Source organism: Tinamus guttatus, unplaced genomic scaffold (genome assembly GCF_059628265.1).
Source record: "Tinamus guttatus ecotype Peru unplaced genomic scaffold, ASM5962826v1 Tinamus_guttatus_pri_ptg000073l, whole genome shotgun sequence".
NCBI classification, from domain to species: Eukaryota; Metazoa; Chordata; class Aves; order Tinamiformes; family Tinamidae; genus Tinamus; species Tinamus guttatus.
In genome coordinates this window covers 399,995-418,022 of record NW_028288607.1, presented here as the reverse complement: position 1 = coordinate 418,022, position 18,028 = coordinate 399,995, and the positions used below count along the sequence as shown (strand labels likewise).

Sequence of the window (18,028 nt, the reverse complement as noted above, 5' to 3'; positions counted from 1 at the left end):
CCCGGCGCACCAGGGCTCTGCCCCGCGCAGCCACGACGGGCCCCGCGCGCCCGCTCCCCCGCGCGCCTTTTATGAGCTCCTGCGGGAGCAAAGCAAACGTTTAAACACCTTTAAGACCTCACATAAAAACGTAGCATGATGGAAACCGCGCAATCGATTTTCCCTCAACATACATATTTTCCCATCCACGCTATGGAACGATGTGCATATTAACTAACGAGCTGCTATTACGCTCACATAAAATGCACACATATAAATTACAACAAAGTTACATGCTTCAATGGAGGCTTCCCTCTCAAAGCCATGACACGCTGGGGAATACTAACATGTTTGTGGCACAATGTGCAAATAATGTCATTTTGCTCAAGAATAATCTTAAATCTTTTTGGTAACATGATCTGAAGAATTATTCACCGTTCACTTAAGGGAGGAAAAAAAAGAAAATCATCCTTTGCTTATAAGAGCATAAAAAAAGGCAGAGAATTCACTAGAATATTCATCATTTCCAACCTTAAACCCACGGCGTACAAACAGACGAATGCAGCAAGTCACAGAGCAAAGCCAATTTAATCTGTGGCTCCCCCGAGGTAAATGCAGTTCACAGTCCTGCCCCCACCCCAACCTCAGCCATAATCCCCGCTTCCTGGAGGTAGGAACGCACTCGAGTGAGGAAAATTCTGCAGCGGGATATAATGATCCAAAATGACAGGGACAATAATGACAATGAATTTCATGTCTCCCAGTCATAAGCCGGGGATGCTTGACTGGGCTGACTTACACAATTAAATTGTTACAGGTACAGCAGGAGATGCAGTTATCATGCTTTTGGGAACGCCGCCTCCAGCAAAAAAGCAGGAAAAAATAAAAGAGCAGGGAAAAGAAGGGAGAAGCGCGGCGCAGCGGAACGCGCGGGGCGCCCCGGCCGCGCGGCCTTGACAGGGGCACGACTGGGTTAAAGAGGCGACTCAGTCCAAACCACCGATTTTACCCCTTCTGAAAATGATAAAAAGCGCTTTGATGGATAAAGCGCTCCACGATACAAATGACTTTGCACTGAAGAGCTTTACAAGGAAGCAGAGACTCAACAGATTTTATCAGGGAATTCAGAAGTACCTTTTATAACAGAGATTAAGCTTTTCTCTTCCCCGCTAATATTTATACTAATCTCAGATAAGAAAAATATTACTATTTTCTCAAATTTAGACTTGTATTTCATTTTACGCATATTCCACCAGAGGCAGCCAGTAATACCTTCGTGACCTGCCTTCCCGAAGCAGCCTTCTGATTTTCTTCAGGACTTTACATACATCTCTATTATATGGGAAAACATATTTGAAAGCACCCGGCTATGGAGGATATATGCAGTCTTTTCCATGCTACACCTCCAGCCAGAGTGCCTGCAAGACTTCCCCAATTCATCCAGCTTCAGGCGCGAAATATCAAGAAATATGGTTAGCAATGTATTTCACCTATGGAAAAAAAATCTTCTTAGTCACAAACTGTCAAAGAGTTTTTAAATCCAGGGAAGAAAAAAAAAAGAAAGAAAAGTCATACAGTTGTCTGCATTTATAATAGGGTAATACCCCTACTGCAGCTCCCCATGCTCTCAAAACATTAATTTGTCAAATCTGAATTATAAAGCTATAATATTTCATAATTCAGGACACACTCAAATTCTAGGAAAAATAGCTACAACAGCCTAAATAATAAAAAAAGGCATTTATTCCATTTTTGACAGCTTAATGAATGCTTTACTCTTTTACATTGATTTTTGTGTGTGTGCATGTGTGCCCGGGAAGGATTTCTCATGGGGTTTGTGGTAAACAAGGGAAGCTAAATCCTCGGTGAAAGGTTCGCTTTTCCACCTTTAAATAAGCTCCGCACTAAAATATTTTGGGGCAGAATTCGTAAGTTCCACCGAGCGCTGTCACTCACCGCCAGCGCGTACGCGGGGCGTTCGTGGAACAGCGTGACAACCAGCCAAGGCCATGTGCCACAGCGGGGACGGGCACTGCTCACAGGAGCACTGCGTGTTCATCCCTGTGCCCACAAAATAAACAGCAAATCCAACACAGAGCAGGATCAACAACACCTGAAAATTTTAAATTCAAGACTGACTCAGGAAAGCCCATTTTCCTTAGACACTTAAGACTCATCTTTCAGGGCAAAATACATGGAGAAAAAAACCTTCAAGAACCTGAAGATACAAAATAATGCACCTTAAAAAGAATTCTGCCTCTCAGAATTAGCAAGCATTTCAAAACCCTTAATTGTAATATCCTGGTCAGCTGGGTCTTTGCTTTGGTGTTTTTCCTAGTTCTTAGCATAATGAGTTATGTACAATTGAAATGGAGATTAATTCTTCATTTAAGATGCTTTAAAATAATTCTGTTCCTGCTCGTGAGACCCCAGCGTTAGCTTCTCCATGGTGCCTCTCTTCCAATTTTCCTTGAGCTACATAAATGGAACTGACAGATCACTGCTCAGATAGCAGCCACATTCTTCCCCCAAAATGTTGCCTTTTTGCTATTCAGGAGTATCCTAATACCAACAAATGCTAAATGAAGTCTGACATGTACCCCTAAGAAACAAACTTGTAAGTTGTGGCTTCAAAGGAAACCTTGAATAAATAGGACACATTGTGTACACCCAGGCTAACATCCAACATATGCTTTAGTTTCCTGATGCTGAGACAGAGCAAGAATAGCCTCTGGGAAAGGCTGCGATTTGCTATTGCTGGTACTTCCAACATTTATAATGTACCATTTTTTTTTCTTCCTCCTTTTTTTTTTCCTGCCTGTATAAACAATTTTTTAAATGTAATTAAGAGGAGCATTTCAGAACAGAACATATTCATGAATAATGGATTATTTGACAAGTCACTATTTTTTTTGTAATTGTTGATCAGAAAAGAGCATTTCTGATCTTTCCTTTGCAAAAGAATATTGCCACCTCTAAGTATTTTATGAAACAAGCAAGTAAGCTACATAATCAGTATATTAGATTCTCCCCTTTAGTGGCAATGATCAACATGCCAAACAGCAAGATGCTGCCAGCAGGTGCTATTAAGTACTGTAGATACAAAGGAAGTGTGATAGAGAAAGGAAAGGAAAAAAAAGACATAACTACATTTAATTACATATGTAGAACTCCATTTTTAAAAAGCCAATGTATTTGAGGAGGGTGGGGAAGAACAGAAGAGAGAGATATGTCATTAAAACTTACATGGTTTGCCATCATTTAATGCTCCACTCTCCCACTGGAATTCTGGTGCAAGAACCAAAAGGGATATTAGTCCATTCTGACCCCCCTTCGCATTTCCCAAGGTCAGCTCCATTTCCCTTTTGTCCTCCCTTCCTCCAGAGTTAGGGTATGGAAGTGTATGGGTAAGAATACAAGAATTAGATCTTGGAAACTGTCGTAAGAGTGTTTGCTGACACATTATGACTTTAACAAACAGTCTACTGTGAACAGATCAGATTAATTAAGACAAACCAATTAGCGTGTTACAATGCATCATGCCCCACGGATGCTACAGACATAGAGGTCAGGGCCACCAGGAAACACCCTGGTGCCTGCTCCTACGGCCAGGGTGTCATTCTGCAACCAAGTGTCAAACCTTGAGCTGCATTTTAGCTACAGAATTTTTACTCTGGCCTAGATTTAAGCTCAAAGCAGTCAATAAATACTATGAAGTCACTTATGGTATCTCAGTCCTCCAGGAAAAACTATCATTCCAATGGTAAACAGGCAATTGAGGGGTATTTTCCAACTGCAAACCAACATTTCTTCAAACTGCACAAGGGTGTGGATAACTTCACAGTAGTGACCCAGAATCCTTTCAGGAGAGTAAAACCAGACCAGATACATTAGCCTACACAAGCAGGTTCACTAGCAGCACAACTGGCAGCTTTTCATAGCGCTTGCCAAATTGGAGGAATAAACAGAGCGATTATAGAATCCTCAGTCTTCACTAAACCACCCTTCCTCATTGTGTACATTTCAGAATTACTATTACTATCCTGACCCTCTTGCATTCCTAATACGTAAACTGGGACCTGTTTCCTACTGCTAGGGGAGGAGACGAAACCGGAGACGTTCGCCATCCCCTGACTTCTGCGTGCACGGCTGCACAGAGGTCTTCCACTGAAATACTACATTATTACCCTGGTGCTAAATCCTCAATTTATTGCATCAAGGCTTAAAAGCATTTTTTTTTCGTCTAAGGAATTCATAGATTAACTTTTTCTTCTAAACAAGTATCTTCCTAATGTTGTAACAGTAAATTGCTGTGGTTTGTTCTCAACCACCTATTCAATCAGAACAGAACTTTAATGGATAAAACTCAGGCATCTCTAAGCTGACATCCGTATATCAACACACAAGATGTAAACATCAAGACATAAGACACCAATATTTTGTTTGGACTAGCAAAATATCCAGGTAGCCATTTGTCAAAGCCAGTTATTCATTGCCTAATTTCGTTTTCAGACTGCCTCATCTGTTTGTAGAATTTGAGGGAACAAAACTAAGTTTAAGGAATTCTCAGGATTCCTGGAAGATCCACGGTGGCCCCTGTTGCTGTGCAGTGGGGCCAGGACTCCCCACTAGACTTGTGCCACGGATTGACACAGAATAACAGTCCAGCAGCCCTTGTATGAGGAGCAGCAGTGGCATCCAAGCATGCACCACAAGCACTCCGAGCACAACCTGCTCTTGGGGACAGCTGCAGCGACTCCAGCTCTACTATAAACCACCATTCTTTTGCAAATAGCAACAAACTTCTAGAAAGCATCTCTGCTTCTCCCTCTAACATGGGCACTCATACTGTGCAACTGTTACACCCACTAATATAGCTAAAACCAAATCCCGTGCAATGGATTGAACGTGTAACAACTTTGAGCCGGAAACGTTTTTGTCCCGAGGAACTTAGAACCCTTTAAATAGCGCGGCTGCAACGGGAAGCACTCAAGGCCCATAGCAAAACCTGCTCCTAGATGACAGTGACAAGAAGAGTTCTCTCTTTGGAGTGACTGACCGATCCTACTGCGGGAGAGGGAGATGTGCAAAAAGAAAAAACCAGGCCTGACCCAACCCCGTGCAAGCATCAGTTAGCACAGGTGGAAGCCAAGTTATCTGGACAGGTGTGAAACTACTTCAGAGTAAAAGTGCTGGAGCAAACGAGTGCACATTACCAGCGTGATCAGACATCTCCCCACACGGTACCTTGGAAGAGTGCTTACTCTGAGCTGCGTTCAACCCAAGCACTTACAAGAAGTGGCCTATAAAGGGTGCTGGCTTTACAAAAACAGGGATATTAAAACTGAAGTAAATACAAGATTCAGAAACTTAACAATATTTTGTTACTAACCGACTAGGAATCATTTGTGTTATTCAGTCTCTGCTGTGAAGATATTTAACTTCTATAAACAGAACAGAGTGAAGCATCAAGTGCCACATGAGTGCAGGATTTGCTCAGAAAGAGCAGCTCAAAACCATGTAATATAAGCTGGAAAGCTGTGGACAGTTATCAGACCATTAGACTGCTTTCACTCTATACCTACTAGCCAGGAAGCAATACGATCTCTTCTGCCCTCAGTGAGCTCCCTTGGTGAGCAGAGTAAGCATTAATTTGGCTGATCTAAGTTTGGTTGCAAGATGAATCTTCAGGTTGTTTTTCTGCCTCTTAGACTCCATGAACATAATCTACAGCCAGTGTTGTGCTTTTCACAGCTGTCAGTGCGAGCCCCGACAGGGAACATACCGTCGTAGTAGACAATAGCACCCACAAGCTTCTCCTTGCGCAGCATGGGGAAGAACTCCAGGGCTCTGGACTTGTTAAGGACGTAACTGTTTTTCAGACACTGACTTCCAGCCACAAGGTCATAGAGTTTTATTCCTACCCAGTAGTAGGGCAACTGCCACCATCTGTCAGAAAGAGAAAAGAAAAGGCTAGCAAGGTGGAATAAGCACACACACACCATGCATGGACACACACAAGCCACAAAATATTACATATTACAAGAGTGAGTGTTAAGTAACGCAGTAGGTTGTATCACATGAGTTTTACTTTTGTACTACCATGTATCATACTGTGATCCCATGAATGCATAAATATGTGTAATGTTACGTGCTGACGTCTCCTGTGCTCAGCGGGTCTGCTCATGGCAATGAGCAAAGCAGGTTAGAGCGTGGACTGGAAAGTTTCATACTTCAGCTTTAAATCTATGGATTGTACTATTTGCTGCAGGTAGAACCACCTTACTGTAAGTGCTAGAGCTAAGCAAGTTCCTCAAATGCACGTCCTGAGCGTCTCCTGCTCGAACCGCAGCACACAAACACGGCGCACCGCCGACCTCCAGCACCAGCTATTGGAGCTCCCCCTCTTCAGGCAGGAGCAACGCTGTATGTGAAGAACACCCGACAAAAGCTCGCTGCTCTAAGTAGGCTGGGCCAGTAAATAACCGTCCTAATAGATCTAAAATTGAACCCAAATCACTCCATTTGAAGAAATTATTTATTCTCCCTTTCTCTTAGGGGATGCAACATAATTTCTCCTCTCAGTAGAAAACTATCACGTTCCCGTTAAGGCAAAAGCACTGAATTAGAGCACAACAACACAAGGTGCTAGAGGGCACCTTGCGCAGATCCCTGTGGCAGCGTGTGCTGAAGACTGCAAGGATGCACAGGCAAGAACAGGGAATAACCATCTCGAGAATGGAAATTCAGCCAGGTGCAAGCTCTGCTCCCCTGCCCGGCCACCACCAAGACAAAGCTCCTCGGAAAACAACCGGGCACAGGGCTGCTAGGCTGGAGCCAGGAGAGGACAACAGGGCAACAAATTCCCACCTCCCGCAGGACAAAGCTTGCAGGGGTTAAAAGCATGCTCTGAAACAGGCATCTAGAAACGCCCCCAGGGAAATAGCTTGCTTGTCAAAAGCTGTGCTAATGTAGAGGTATCATAGCAGAGCTTACTTGTAAACAGGCAGCATAATAGGCAGAGGAGCCGATAAATGAGGAGCTATTTCAAGTAAATTTGCACGCTCCCGAAGCGCTTCCTTCACCATCTTGTACTGAAAAGCAAGAAGGTATATGTGAATTCCAAGTTAGTCAGTTTGTCACAATATGCAACATTTAATGAAAAAAAAATTTCTGAAAACAAATATTTTACATAACTTACTGGTTTTTGTATAACACAATGAATTTTGCTATAAAACTCAAGAGTTACCAAGAAAATCTCTCAAGTAAGTTATCTTCTCTAGTCATTTTGGTGTCATGCCAGGTCAGTCCAATTATTTTTTTCATTTGAGCACAAAGCCCAATAGGTGGAGTTACTCTTCGCTATGGATAGAAGGTTCATAAAAAGTTTGCATTTCCTCCTACGACACTGCTTTTCTTCCAAATTGCACTGTTAGGTTCCCTACTAATGTTAAGCTGCAAACACAGAAGCAATCATACTAAGTTTTTAGGAAAAAAAATTGGATGCCAATTTCTATAGCTGAATAATTGTATTTTTTGATTAAAAGAAAAGAAAAAGAGAGAGAGAATGTGGATGTCATTTGGAAAGGAGAAAAGTGTCTACTAGCAATTTTGGCTTTAACAGCCAGCACAACACTTACCTGCTCAAAATCCAGCTTCATGATGGCCTTCTGTAGATACCTCACTCCACCATGGATCAATTTAGTACTCCTGCTGCTGGTCCCCGAGGAGAAATCATCTCTTTCTAGAAGGGCTGTTTTTAGTCCTGTGTTACCAGAAAACCAAATTAACTTCTTAAATTACACAATTTGTATGTAATTCATTAAAGACACTTCTGTTGGGCAGAGACAATCACAAGAAAAATTACTCTGAACATGGATAAATTTGTATTCAAAGTGCAGTGCACAGTCTATATTGTAATGAAAAATTTTAGCCTCTTCCTAAGGGAAAAGTCAAAACAGAACTTAAACAGTGTCACACTAAAACCTGGAATTTCACAATAGAAAGGCATTACAGCACCTTACCGGGCCAGCCTCCCTCAGGCACATTACAGTTTGCACTCGTGGCAGGAAGAGCGTATTTTACACACACTCCGAGCTCTCCGCAGCAGCGTCCCAGCAGTGCCCAGCACAGCCCAGAGGGGAGGGCTCTCCTCCTAGGACGGCTCGCAGGCTCACACAGTCCAACCGCACCTTGGGAAGCCCGGCACAGCACTGTTCTGCTCTGCAAAAATTCATCTGGAAAACACCCACCCAAATCGTGACAAACCCTAACACCTAGAGGAACTGGTTAAGTGGCTGGAGGAAGATTTGAAAGCAAAGCCAGTAAACTTCAGGGGAAAGCCAGGACTCCAACGAAGTTTTATTTATTTTGCAAAGTAAGAATACAGAATTTCTTTTTAACATGTCCCAAGGAAACCACTTAAGCAGCAACACAGAAATCAGGACGTAACGGGACGCGCAGCGTTTTAGCAGGGGCGGTGTGAGAGCGCAGGACGGTCAGGAGCGCTCGCACGCTGCGCTGAGTGCCCCCAGAGCCACCTCGGGGCCGGGACCGGGCACAGCCTCGCTGCCACCCGCCCCAGGTCACAGTCCGCACTGCCTGTCGACCTGCCGCCGAGAATCACCGCTCCTCCTGGCAAACTGAACCAACTCCCGCCGACTGTGTCGGGAAGCCTGTGAATAAACGCTGCTACCGTTACTCTCGTCGTTCGTTACTTGTATTTGTGTCCGAATCTGAACTTGTCACACTCTGATTTTGCCAATAAAATTGAACGTGCACCAACAAGAGACACAAGCAGAGAGCGCGCTGGGCCCCGGTGCCCGGCCTCCTCGGCAGCTGCCTCGCTTTCCCCCACGCTCGGCCCAGCGCGGTCGCGGAGAACACGCCGCCCCGCGCGGCAGGACGCCGCTGCAGACACGAATCCAACGGCCCCGCTGAGCTCGAACAGCGACCACACTGGCTAGTGCTGGCCGGGCCAGCCCGCCCATACCGCGGGCCCGCGGCTCACGCGGCCGGGGCTCGAACCTGCACGGCCCCGCGCCGCCCTCCGCCCGCGGCACGCTAACGCACCGAGGGGCCTCCGCATCACCGCCTGCTGAGCACACATTTCACTATCTACTGGCCTTCCGAAGCCCTCGTGTCCTTAAAATTAAATCTAATTATTACTGTTAACTTTCAAAGATCACAGTAATTTATTTTTGTCATATGTGACTGAAGATTAATGGATACAATCAGGAATAATTTGGTGAAAACGTATCAAACACATGAAAAGCAAAATTTGTTGTTAAGTGAAGCAAAGATAAAAGAGCAAGTTCTGCGAATGAACAGCAACAATACACAACTCATTAACCAAACGCCTAGGAATATTTCACACTTCAGAAATCTACTGATACAATCGGAATATAGTGAAAAAGAATAAGTATGAATTACCTGTGGTAATTTCTGCACGTTTTACGTATTTGTTTTCCCCCACAGCATGAGCAGGGCAGGATGTTCTCCATTTTTATTTCAGCCCCACGGAAAGGCTGACAAGCGCCCGGCCTGAAGAAGGCCGGTTCTCCCTCTCGCTGGCGCAGCCTCCTGCGAGCGCCACGTGAGGCGGCGGCAGCGCCGCGCGCGGAGCCGGGCCCATGCACGTCCTCATCTCCTCACAGGCGCCAGCGAGAGGCTGCCCCGGCTCACCCCGTGCTGCCCTAGGTCAGGATCACGGGCCCAGCAGCTTTCTGGGCGACAGCCGCGCGGCCGATCCCCAGCGCGGGCAGAAAGCGGCGCGCCTGCCACGGTGCCCATACATCCCACTGGAGCCTGAACAGGCTCCGCCGAACCCGCAGCAAAACGAGCGGCTACGAAGCATTATCGGAAGTTGCAGACGTCTCGTGCCGTAAGAAAAAAGCTGGAGATGCCTCCCCAAGACTTCCCACATGGCCCAGCCCTTATGAACACCCAAATCCTTGCTGGAAGGGCTGCGGGGTCTCACCATCCTTGCTGCAGGCGCTCTCCTGCATGGACATGCACGGATGAACCCACCAAGCAAGAAGCAAAGGAGAATTCACAAAAAGTCTTCCGAGAGCAACCAGCAAAAAGCTTATGTTAATGTACACGACTATGTGCAAGCCCCTCGGCAGCACAGCGTATGCTGAAACAGCAAGGCACAACTCCGCTTGTTCCTTCAAGCTCATTTTAGCATCTCAGATCCACAGAAAGAAGTCAGAGCCAGGCATTCAGGGTAAATATTCTCTATTTTCATGTAGCTTTTGAAAGCCGGTGTGATCAGCTTACAGCAAACCACATAATCTGAGAACAAAAATGAAATTTATTGCCAAGCCTCACCTCTAGTGGCTGCATCTAGAGCACAACCGCATCCTGTTGCTCCTCCACCTATGACGAGGACATCAAACTCACTTGTCGACTGCAGTGTCAGAAGTTGTTCTTCTCTTGTGGGAAAATGGTTCTTCATTGGGACCGGCACAGGCTCTGCAGCTTCAACATAAAGGGTGCCCTGCAAAGGTTACAATACAAAAATGGGGTCTGCCTTTGCTTTATAAATAGCTATACTTTATATATTTTCATATAATCATACAGTGTATATAGTCATATATATACACACATACACGCCACAAAAAAGCACATTAACGATAATACACTCAAACATTCCAGATTATTTATATTTATACCTAATAATAATGCTGTATTAAAACATCAATCAGTGACAAGCAGCATTAAAAACATTAAGGGTTAGCATACGCTTACTTCACCTTGTTTAATCCAATATAACATAGTACATAAGGCTATTACCTTCAATAATTACTTTTAGAAACAGCCTACCATGTGGAATGCTACAGGATGCTTGGGAAGGATAATCATTTGTCTGGCTTTCAACTCTTTTCCAAAAAAAAAATCCAAATCTTTGAAAATCTTAATCTTCGAAACAAGATAAATGTAATAATGTATGTTTTATATTTTAAATTGTTCACTGGTACAAGGGCACTAATCTAAGCTCAAGCCTGCCCAGGTTCATAAGACCGTATGGTTTGTGGTCAAAGGCAGCATGCTGAGAACAGCAGACACTTCTGAACATCATTTCCAAACCTGAACATTATTTCCAAACCTGAACATTACTTCCAAACCTTTCCGTCTGGAGGACGGTTTCCCCTGGTTTCTGAAGGTTCCTGGCAGCCAACATCAGTTTCAGACAGACATGTGAACCCTTCGCTCGCAGGAACATCCAAAGCCCCGCACTGCTCCTCCATGCGTCCCGTGCCGGGGTGTCCGCGCCGCGGCTACCGACGCAGGTCGTCACCGCAAGGGCTCCGCTGAGCGCGCGTGCAGCCTGGGCAGTGCCACACGGTGCCAACCCCGGCGCTGCTACCGCCGCAGCTCCCTCCTGCTCGCCTTGGCCTCTGCTCCTGCACAGGGCTGCAGGGGAACTTCCTTAGCGCTTTTCTGCAGGAGGCCGAGGACCCGTCCTGCACACACGGTAACTGCTCGCACACAAGCCTCTCCGGAAGGCAGGGCACCCAGCGAGCCCTTCCCGAGCCGTTCCCAAGTGCGGGAGCTTGGCTCCGAGGAGGAGAGCCGAGGCGCCTGCTGCCGAGCGGGAATACCCATGTGCCCAGTGGGAATACCCAGGCACATCCCCAGCTCTTGTCACTCAAATTAACTTGCCCACAAGTAACTGTTAGAGGGCTTCTCTGGATTTTCAGTGGTCGAGTGCAGTGCTTCTCTACTGGTACTGAGCACTTATGAAAACCAAGCTGGTACTGATTTGAAATACATGTGTGAAACCAAAAGAAGTGTCTATGCTACTTAGATTGGAGACCAAGGACAGAAGAACTGATGAAGACAATATAAAAAAAAAAAAAAAAGAATCAAAATAAGCAAACTGGAAGTTAAGTCTGAATATTGCCAGACTTTAACAGCAATTATAAACAAGCACTTTCCATCCAAGGAAAAACAGTTAAAGCCTGTGGCTTCTAAGGCCTGAGCATAACCCAGTCTTCTGTCCAAAGGATTATTTAATTGATTTAAAATAACTTGTGCCCAGACGTCCTGGAAACGGGAAAAAGCAAACTAATACAAACTCGACCTTCTGACAAACCCCTAGAAGCCCCTGCTGCTCGCAGAACCTCGTTCCGTCTGCAGTTTGCCATCCACAGGAGCTGACACTGGCAAGGAGCTTCGAGCGTTTAGGCTGGATCTCCAAGCTCTCCTTGGGAAAGCTGCGTGGGACGGGCCGCTCTGCCGGGAACAGCTCCACTGGGAGCCGGCCCCGCCGGGCACGCGCTGTCGCCGTCTCCGTGCCGGCATGCCGCGCTCGCCGGCCCGCGCGGCCACAGAGCCTGCGCGGGCCCCTTCCGCCTGCAGGAGCCCCAGCCGCACTCCGGTATCTGCAACAGGGAGGGATTGCGCGTTGGACACATCCAGAACAGCTCGTCTGGCAAAGGGTAGGACGAGATGATGGACTGGGTTGGGTCCTCCGACCGTAACGGCTCCACGAGGCGCCCGCCAGCTCGCGACCCGCGGGGAGGCTCCCGGAGACGCGGCCGCACCAGCAGCTCCTCCTCAGCACACAGCACCGTGCGCCTCGATGGGCCCGGCCACCCGCCTGCGCGCAGGGGCCAACGCGCAGCTCCCGCCATGCACCCATATGCAGCGAGGGCATGCAGGGCTCCTGCCCACACAAGGGCCAACGTGTGGCTCCTGCCGTGCATCCATGCGCAGCGAGGGCCAACACGCGGCTCCCACCACTACAAGGGCCAACACGCGGCTCCTACCGTGCACCCATGCACAGCAAGGGCCAACGGGCTGCTCCCGCCAACACAAGGGCCAATGTGCTGCTCCCACCAACGCGCAGCTCCCGCCAGGCACCCACGCACAGCGAGGTCCAACACATGGCTCCCACCACTACAAGGGCCAGCATGTGGCTCCCACCGTGTACCCATGCACAGCAAGGGCCAACGCCCTTGGCTCCTGCTGCCGCAAGGGCCAACGCGCAGCAACGGCCACGTGCAGGCAGCCTCCCCTCGCCTTGGGCGCTCGTGCATCCCCAATGATTCCACTCAGGATCCTAAGCTCCTTCTTTGGCCACATTACAACTACAGGGGTTGCTGATTCTCGCTGTAAAGCTGTTCATGCGCAGTGCAGCCCTCAAACAGGGCAGGCAGGCAAGGCGCTACGCAACACGCACAAGGCTGAGGCAAATGGAAACTGCAGGTGAACCCTGATTAACCTCCAAATTTAATTCTCTTTGCTCCAATACGCTTACATATTAATGTGTACGTGCTGGCAGCGTTCACCAAATAGGGTGTAAAAATCTTGGCACTTCCAATAAACGTAGTTTTGCACCACTTTCCCAATCAATGAATTCCTCCCATTTCCAGCAAATCCAGGACCTCGCGCTGCTCCTTCCCCAACCCACCAGCATTTGGCAGCAGCGTTCCCGTTTCCCAGGGCTCTGCCCTCCAACACAGCTCTGGAATGGGACTTTCTGGGGAGCTGCACAGAAAGCAGGGAAGCAGCAGCTGCAGGAGGAGCATCCCGGCGGCGCATCCCGGCGGCGCATCCCGGCGGCGCATCCGCTCCCGCGCGGCAGCGGGACAAGCGGCACCTGAGCGCCGGGGGCTCCCCCGGGCGCCGGGGCGCCCGGCCACGCACGCGAGGCAGCGGCGAGCGGCACTGCTTGGCTTCCTGCCCTCTCCGCTGCTCCTTCAGCAATTTGCTGCATTAAACAGGCTTCTTACTGTTGTATAATTACATACAACAACTGATTCTAATTTCCTAGTTTCCCTAAATACCAGCACGTAAACAGCGGATAACAGTAACAAGAATGAAATTTGAAAGACTCATCGACCAGAACACATGCAAGACTAAGCCGCAAGTATTTCCCCGTTCAGCTGGGAAGCCTCAGCTTTATTTATCTATTTTTTAATATAGTTACCACCTCTAAAGTTAGTTTTACATTAAACTTGCAAACACTCTCTTCATCAAAAGAAATGAATCAATTTCAAAGAATTAAACCTAACTTCAAAAGAATATTAAAATACAAAAAAACAAGGAGCCGAAGAAATACTAACATCAACTGGCTTAACATGATTTTTTTTTTTTTAAAGCATCACCTACAACAAACTGTCCCCAGTAAAAGGTAGATCAGAGTCCCCAGGCCGTAGACACGGGTGCACCAGGAGCAGACGTGGCACACGAGAGACTCAGACTGGAGCACAGTGATTGGTGCCCTAGGAATTGATACAGATATGAGTCATCGCGCCGTCAATTAAACGTGAGACTGAAGAGCTGCATACCAGGATCCCATCTGCAACAACGCGACTAGTTTGGCAGTGCACACATATGTTTACTGAAATAAGCAATTGCTGTTTATATCTACAATTTCTCCGGGAAGAGTTCCTCGAATGATCACGCTCTTAGCAAGAACAGATTCAGTTTGGCGGTTTGAATTCAATCACGAAGCTATAAAGCAATTTGGTAATCCATAAACACGCATTCTTGTTAATTTGGCCAGCATTAATCTCCAGGTAGGTCTGCAAAGTAAAATTCATCATCTTGATTCAATAACAACGAGAGGGAGAAGAATTACATTTATCTGAAAGCAGTTCAGAAGAGACTAAGCACTTTAGACACTTGCACTACCAGCTGTAAAGGGTCCCCAAAACACTTCCCTTTCTCTGAAAAGAGATTTTTCTTTTTAATCTAGGCAAAGTCTTTATTTTAAATCCAACCACTTGCCCTCAGCAGCACAAGTCAGCAAGGCTGCACCAAATGCTCAGCCACCTTCCTTAAGGCTAATAGTCATTCGATACGAAAAACCAACTGTGTGTTTACAGAAAGGGATTTTGCCTGAATTAGTGTCATTTCTGCTTGCTCCCTTACAGCACGCTATTAAGTGAATACACCTTATTATTCAGTAATTCAGTAAATATCTCAGTGATCAGGTCACTATACAGGACACAAGTGCAATATTCATCTACCAGCTTATGAATTAATTTCAACTAGAATTCTGTCATTTCAGCGCATTGCCATCCTCTCTTTTCTCAGCAGGAACCATGTGCATCCGAAAAACAACACACAAATCAGGGCAATTTACTAAGCTGCTTTATGCCTGCATATACATACATATTCTTTGGTTATATTACCTCAATTGCTGTTGCAAAAGTATGCTCCAAAATCTCAGCATATATATATATAATGTGTGTGCTTATACTACATCAGGAAAATAAAAATGCTTTAGCTTTTTCCCTGGAATTACCCAGGGCAGCCGAGTGCTTCACAGACACATCCAACGCCTGCTGGGTGAACACGGGGAGCAGAGCAAGCCAGACCAGCTATATCGTGCCCTGAAGATCATTAACCCACGGGTGTTGTGGTGCCCGGGCTCCAGGAGCCCCAGCACGCAGAGCTGCAGCGGGGCAGCAAACACCCCGACCACGGGGAAGGCAGCGCCAGCGCGCTCGTCTCCCTGCGCTACCTTCCCGTCTTGTGCGACGGATCCTGCTCCTGAAATAACCACGGCTTTCCTGCAACGCGTAGCCAATTAGTGCACGTCTCGGGGCAACGTCCTTCCCTGGCACTGCAAGACAAGATCTTTGCCCCAGCACACGTTTGATTGGCAGGCATTATTAAAAAGAGGACACTGGGGCTGGGGGATATGCCCACAGCTTAGATATGTCAACACTACAAATGGACTGTCCTCCTTTGTGTCAATCCCTGCAGTTATGTTCCACCTGCTGCCCTATATTAGGTGTTTAAGGAGCAGCTTTAAGGGACATCACATGGGAAATGTGTAAGTTAGTACAACATGAAAACAACATGCTGTTCACTTGACAGATCCATTTGCTTATACATATGCTGGAAGTTTGCACAGATCCTTTGTAAACTGACTCTGCACAACACAATAGACTCAGAAATGGGGGAACAATCAGTATTTCATTTTGACATTATGATCAAATTCCCTTTTTTTTTTTTTTTTTAATATTGCTCAGGAAATTCATAATGACAATCCACTAACAACAGCGAATGGGGGATTCTCTGAGTTCCAGAACCCTACACACACAGCAAGTTAGTTGTGAGGACACTTCTGTCATCCAGGTCTGTTTTCCCTTCCAACTCCTTCGCTTATTATTTAAGGTTCTGAACTTTGAGGCTCTCATTTTGACAGTAATGAGGCCAGGCCATAAAGTCTTGGATAGGATCCCAGCGGGAGCTAGAAGCAGTAATACCAGCTAGGTGTAAGACAGGCGGCTGAATGGGGAGCTCACTTAAAATGCTAGATTTTATTTTCTGCAACAGAATATCTGAAGCTCCAAGGATCCTGGCTCCTCTGCTTTCCGGCTAGGTTCCCCAGCAGTGAGTCATCTCATTCGCGTTGCCACTACCTCAGCTGCTGCTCCTCCTCCGCGCGAAGCAGCCACGAGTTTCACATTCGCACTTATTGAGAGCAGCAATACGTGCTCCCTTCCCTGGAGCGAAGCAGAAACTGCCCGCCACCCCTGCCCGTTTTTCTTGATCTAGAATGGCCGGATCCACTTCCGCTCCTGTTTGAAGTGTGCCCAGTTTGGACAGCAGCACACAGTAAACATGTGCTAAGTAAGCAGCTCACAGAGAGGACAAAGAGCCGACTGCATTTGGGAAGCGGGAAACAGAAAACCCCCAGAGTTGGCGCCCGCTCAGGCGGCTCCGGAAGGCGAGCGCGTCCCCAGGGGAGGAGGTGGCCCTTGCAGGGAGCAAGCTCCGTCTGCAAACCCAACGGCAGCACGGAGGCTCCGGGCTCCCGAGACACCACCTGCCCGCACGGAACGGCTCACGCGGCGCTCGTGCCAACGGCTTGTGGCCAAAGGGGAAGGGCCGGCCGCGGAGCTTACACACAAGGACAGAAAGCATATTCCTACACGCACGTCTATTCAGCCCAGACGGGATTGTTCTATGGCCCTAAAGCTAAGCACAACTGCACAAACATAATGGGTCTGTATTTGCTCCAAGCCAGAGCAGCTGTTGATCAGTGCCAGCTCTGCCCGAGACCAGCCCGTTACCCTCGGCCTCCTCTCACCCCTTGGCCCTTGGCCTCTGTGCTGGGAACACACCTGGGGGTGAAGGCAGCTCCTCGGCTTCTGCCAAAGGGAGCAGCTATGCAAATGGAAATTATTTGCTACGACAGTACAAACCAGTCCAGGCTGAAACAGCACCTCCTGCACCTTTCTGCCATCACTATTTCACTTTAGCAGTGTTTTTGGCACCACCCTCTACCTCCCTGTGAGTTTCTCATCAGCATGTCCTCATCACCTGAGAGCCAGGACTGAGCCCCAGCTGGAGCTACCCATGCCCAGGGACCCGTGCCCAGCAGGAGCCCTTCCACTCCCTTCACTGGGAAGGGATCCCATCCTAGATCAATCACTTTTTGCCTCCAAACAAGGAGCTGTAGCAATTACTGTTGAAGTGAAGATTTTTCTGAGGTAGCGTTAGGGGCTTCACTTCAAGCTGGTAAGTTCAAAAACACTGTTCAAACTCAATTTACTATTTATATTTCAGTTAATATGCTACATTCTTCCTGCAACTCAGTAACAGTTCCAGTATTATACAGTATTATTACAGCATTATACAAAGGTCTTTTTTTGAGCAAAAACATTAAATATGATTTACAAGAATCATCCTGTACTGCTTTAAAATCTACACTAGCAAAACATCCTTTAATGCTGTCCTCTAGATTTGTACCTACCAAATCAAGCTGAGAGGCTCTTGGCATTCCTTCCCAAACAAAACTATTTGTATAAGCTTAACATACGCTCAAACAGATTTTAAGTTTCATATTTTATCAGAAATCGTAATTAATACTTACGTGTTTGTTTCTATACTGAGAAAATTGAGAGAGGCCAAAAACTGTTGCTATGGCACCTCCTCCAATGAGAACAGTTCCTTTTACTGCCTTCCGAAATGCCATTTTTTACTGTAAGAAAAGAAGATAAAAATTAATAGGCGGCTTTGCCATGCTAGAGTCTAGACAAGGCAGAGTCGAGCCCCGTGTTGTGGCCGGGCGGCAGAG

The 18,028-nt window shown here is 47.0% G+C and overlaps 1 protein-coding gene across 1 annotated transcript in view; it reads right to left on the bottom strand.

Moving 5' to 3' along the window:
- Window positions 1–18,028, bottom strand: part of GPD2 (glycerol-3-phosphate dehydrogenase 2) — a 49,371-nt gene that overhangs the window by 23,124 nt on the left and 8,219 nt on the right. Inside the window, exons 2-6 of the mRNA XM_088519802.1 lie at window positions 17,825–17,932; window positions 10,312–10,480; window positions 7,620–7,744; window positions 6,976–7,073; window positions 5,765–5,928 (exon numbers count right to left, since the gene is read on the bottom strand). Of these exons, the coding sequence (XP_088375928.1) occupies window positions 5,765–5,928; window positions 6,976–7,073; window positions 7,620–7,744; window positions 10,312–10,480; window positions 17,825–17,926 (658 nt within the window). The 5' untranslated portion in view covers window positions 17,927–17,932. The remainder of the gene's footprint in view (window positions 1–5,764; window positions 5,929–6,975; window positions 7,074–7,619; window positions 7,745–10,311; window positions 10,481–17,824; window positions 17,933–18,028) is intronic.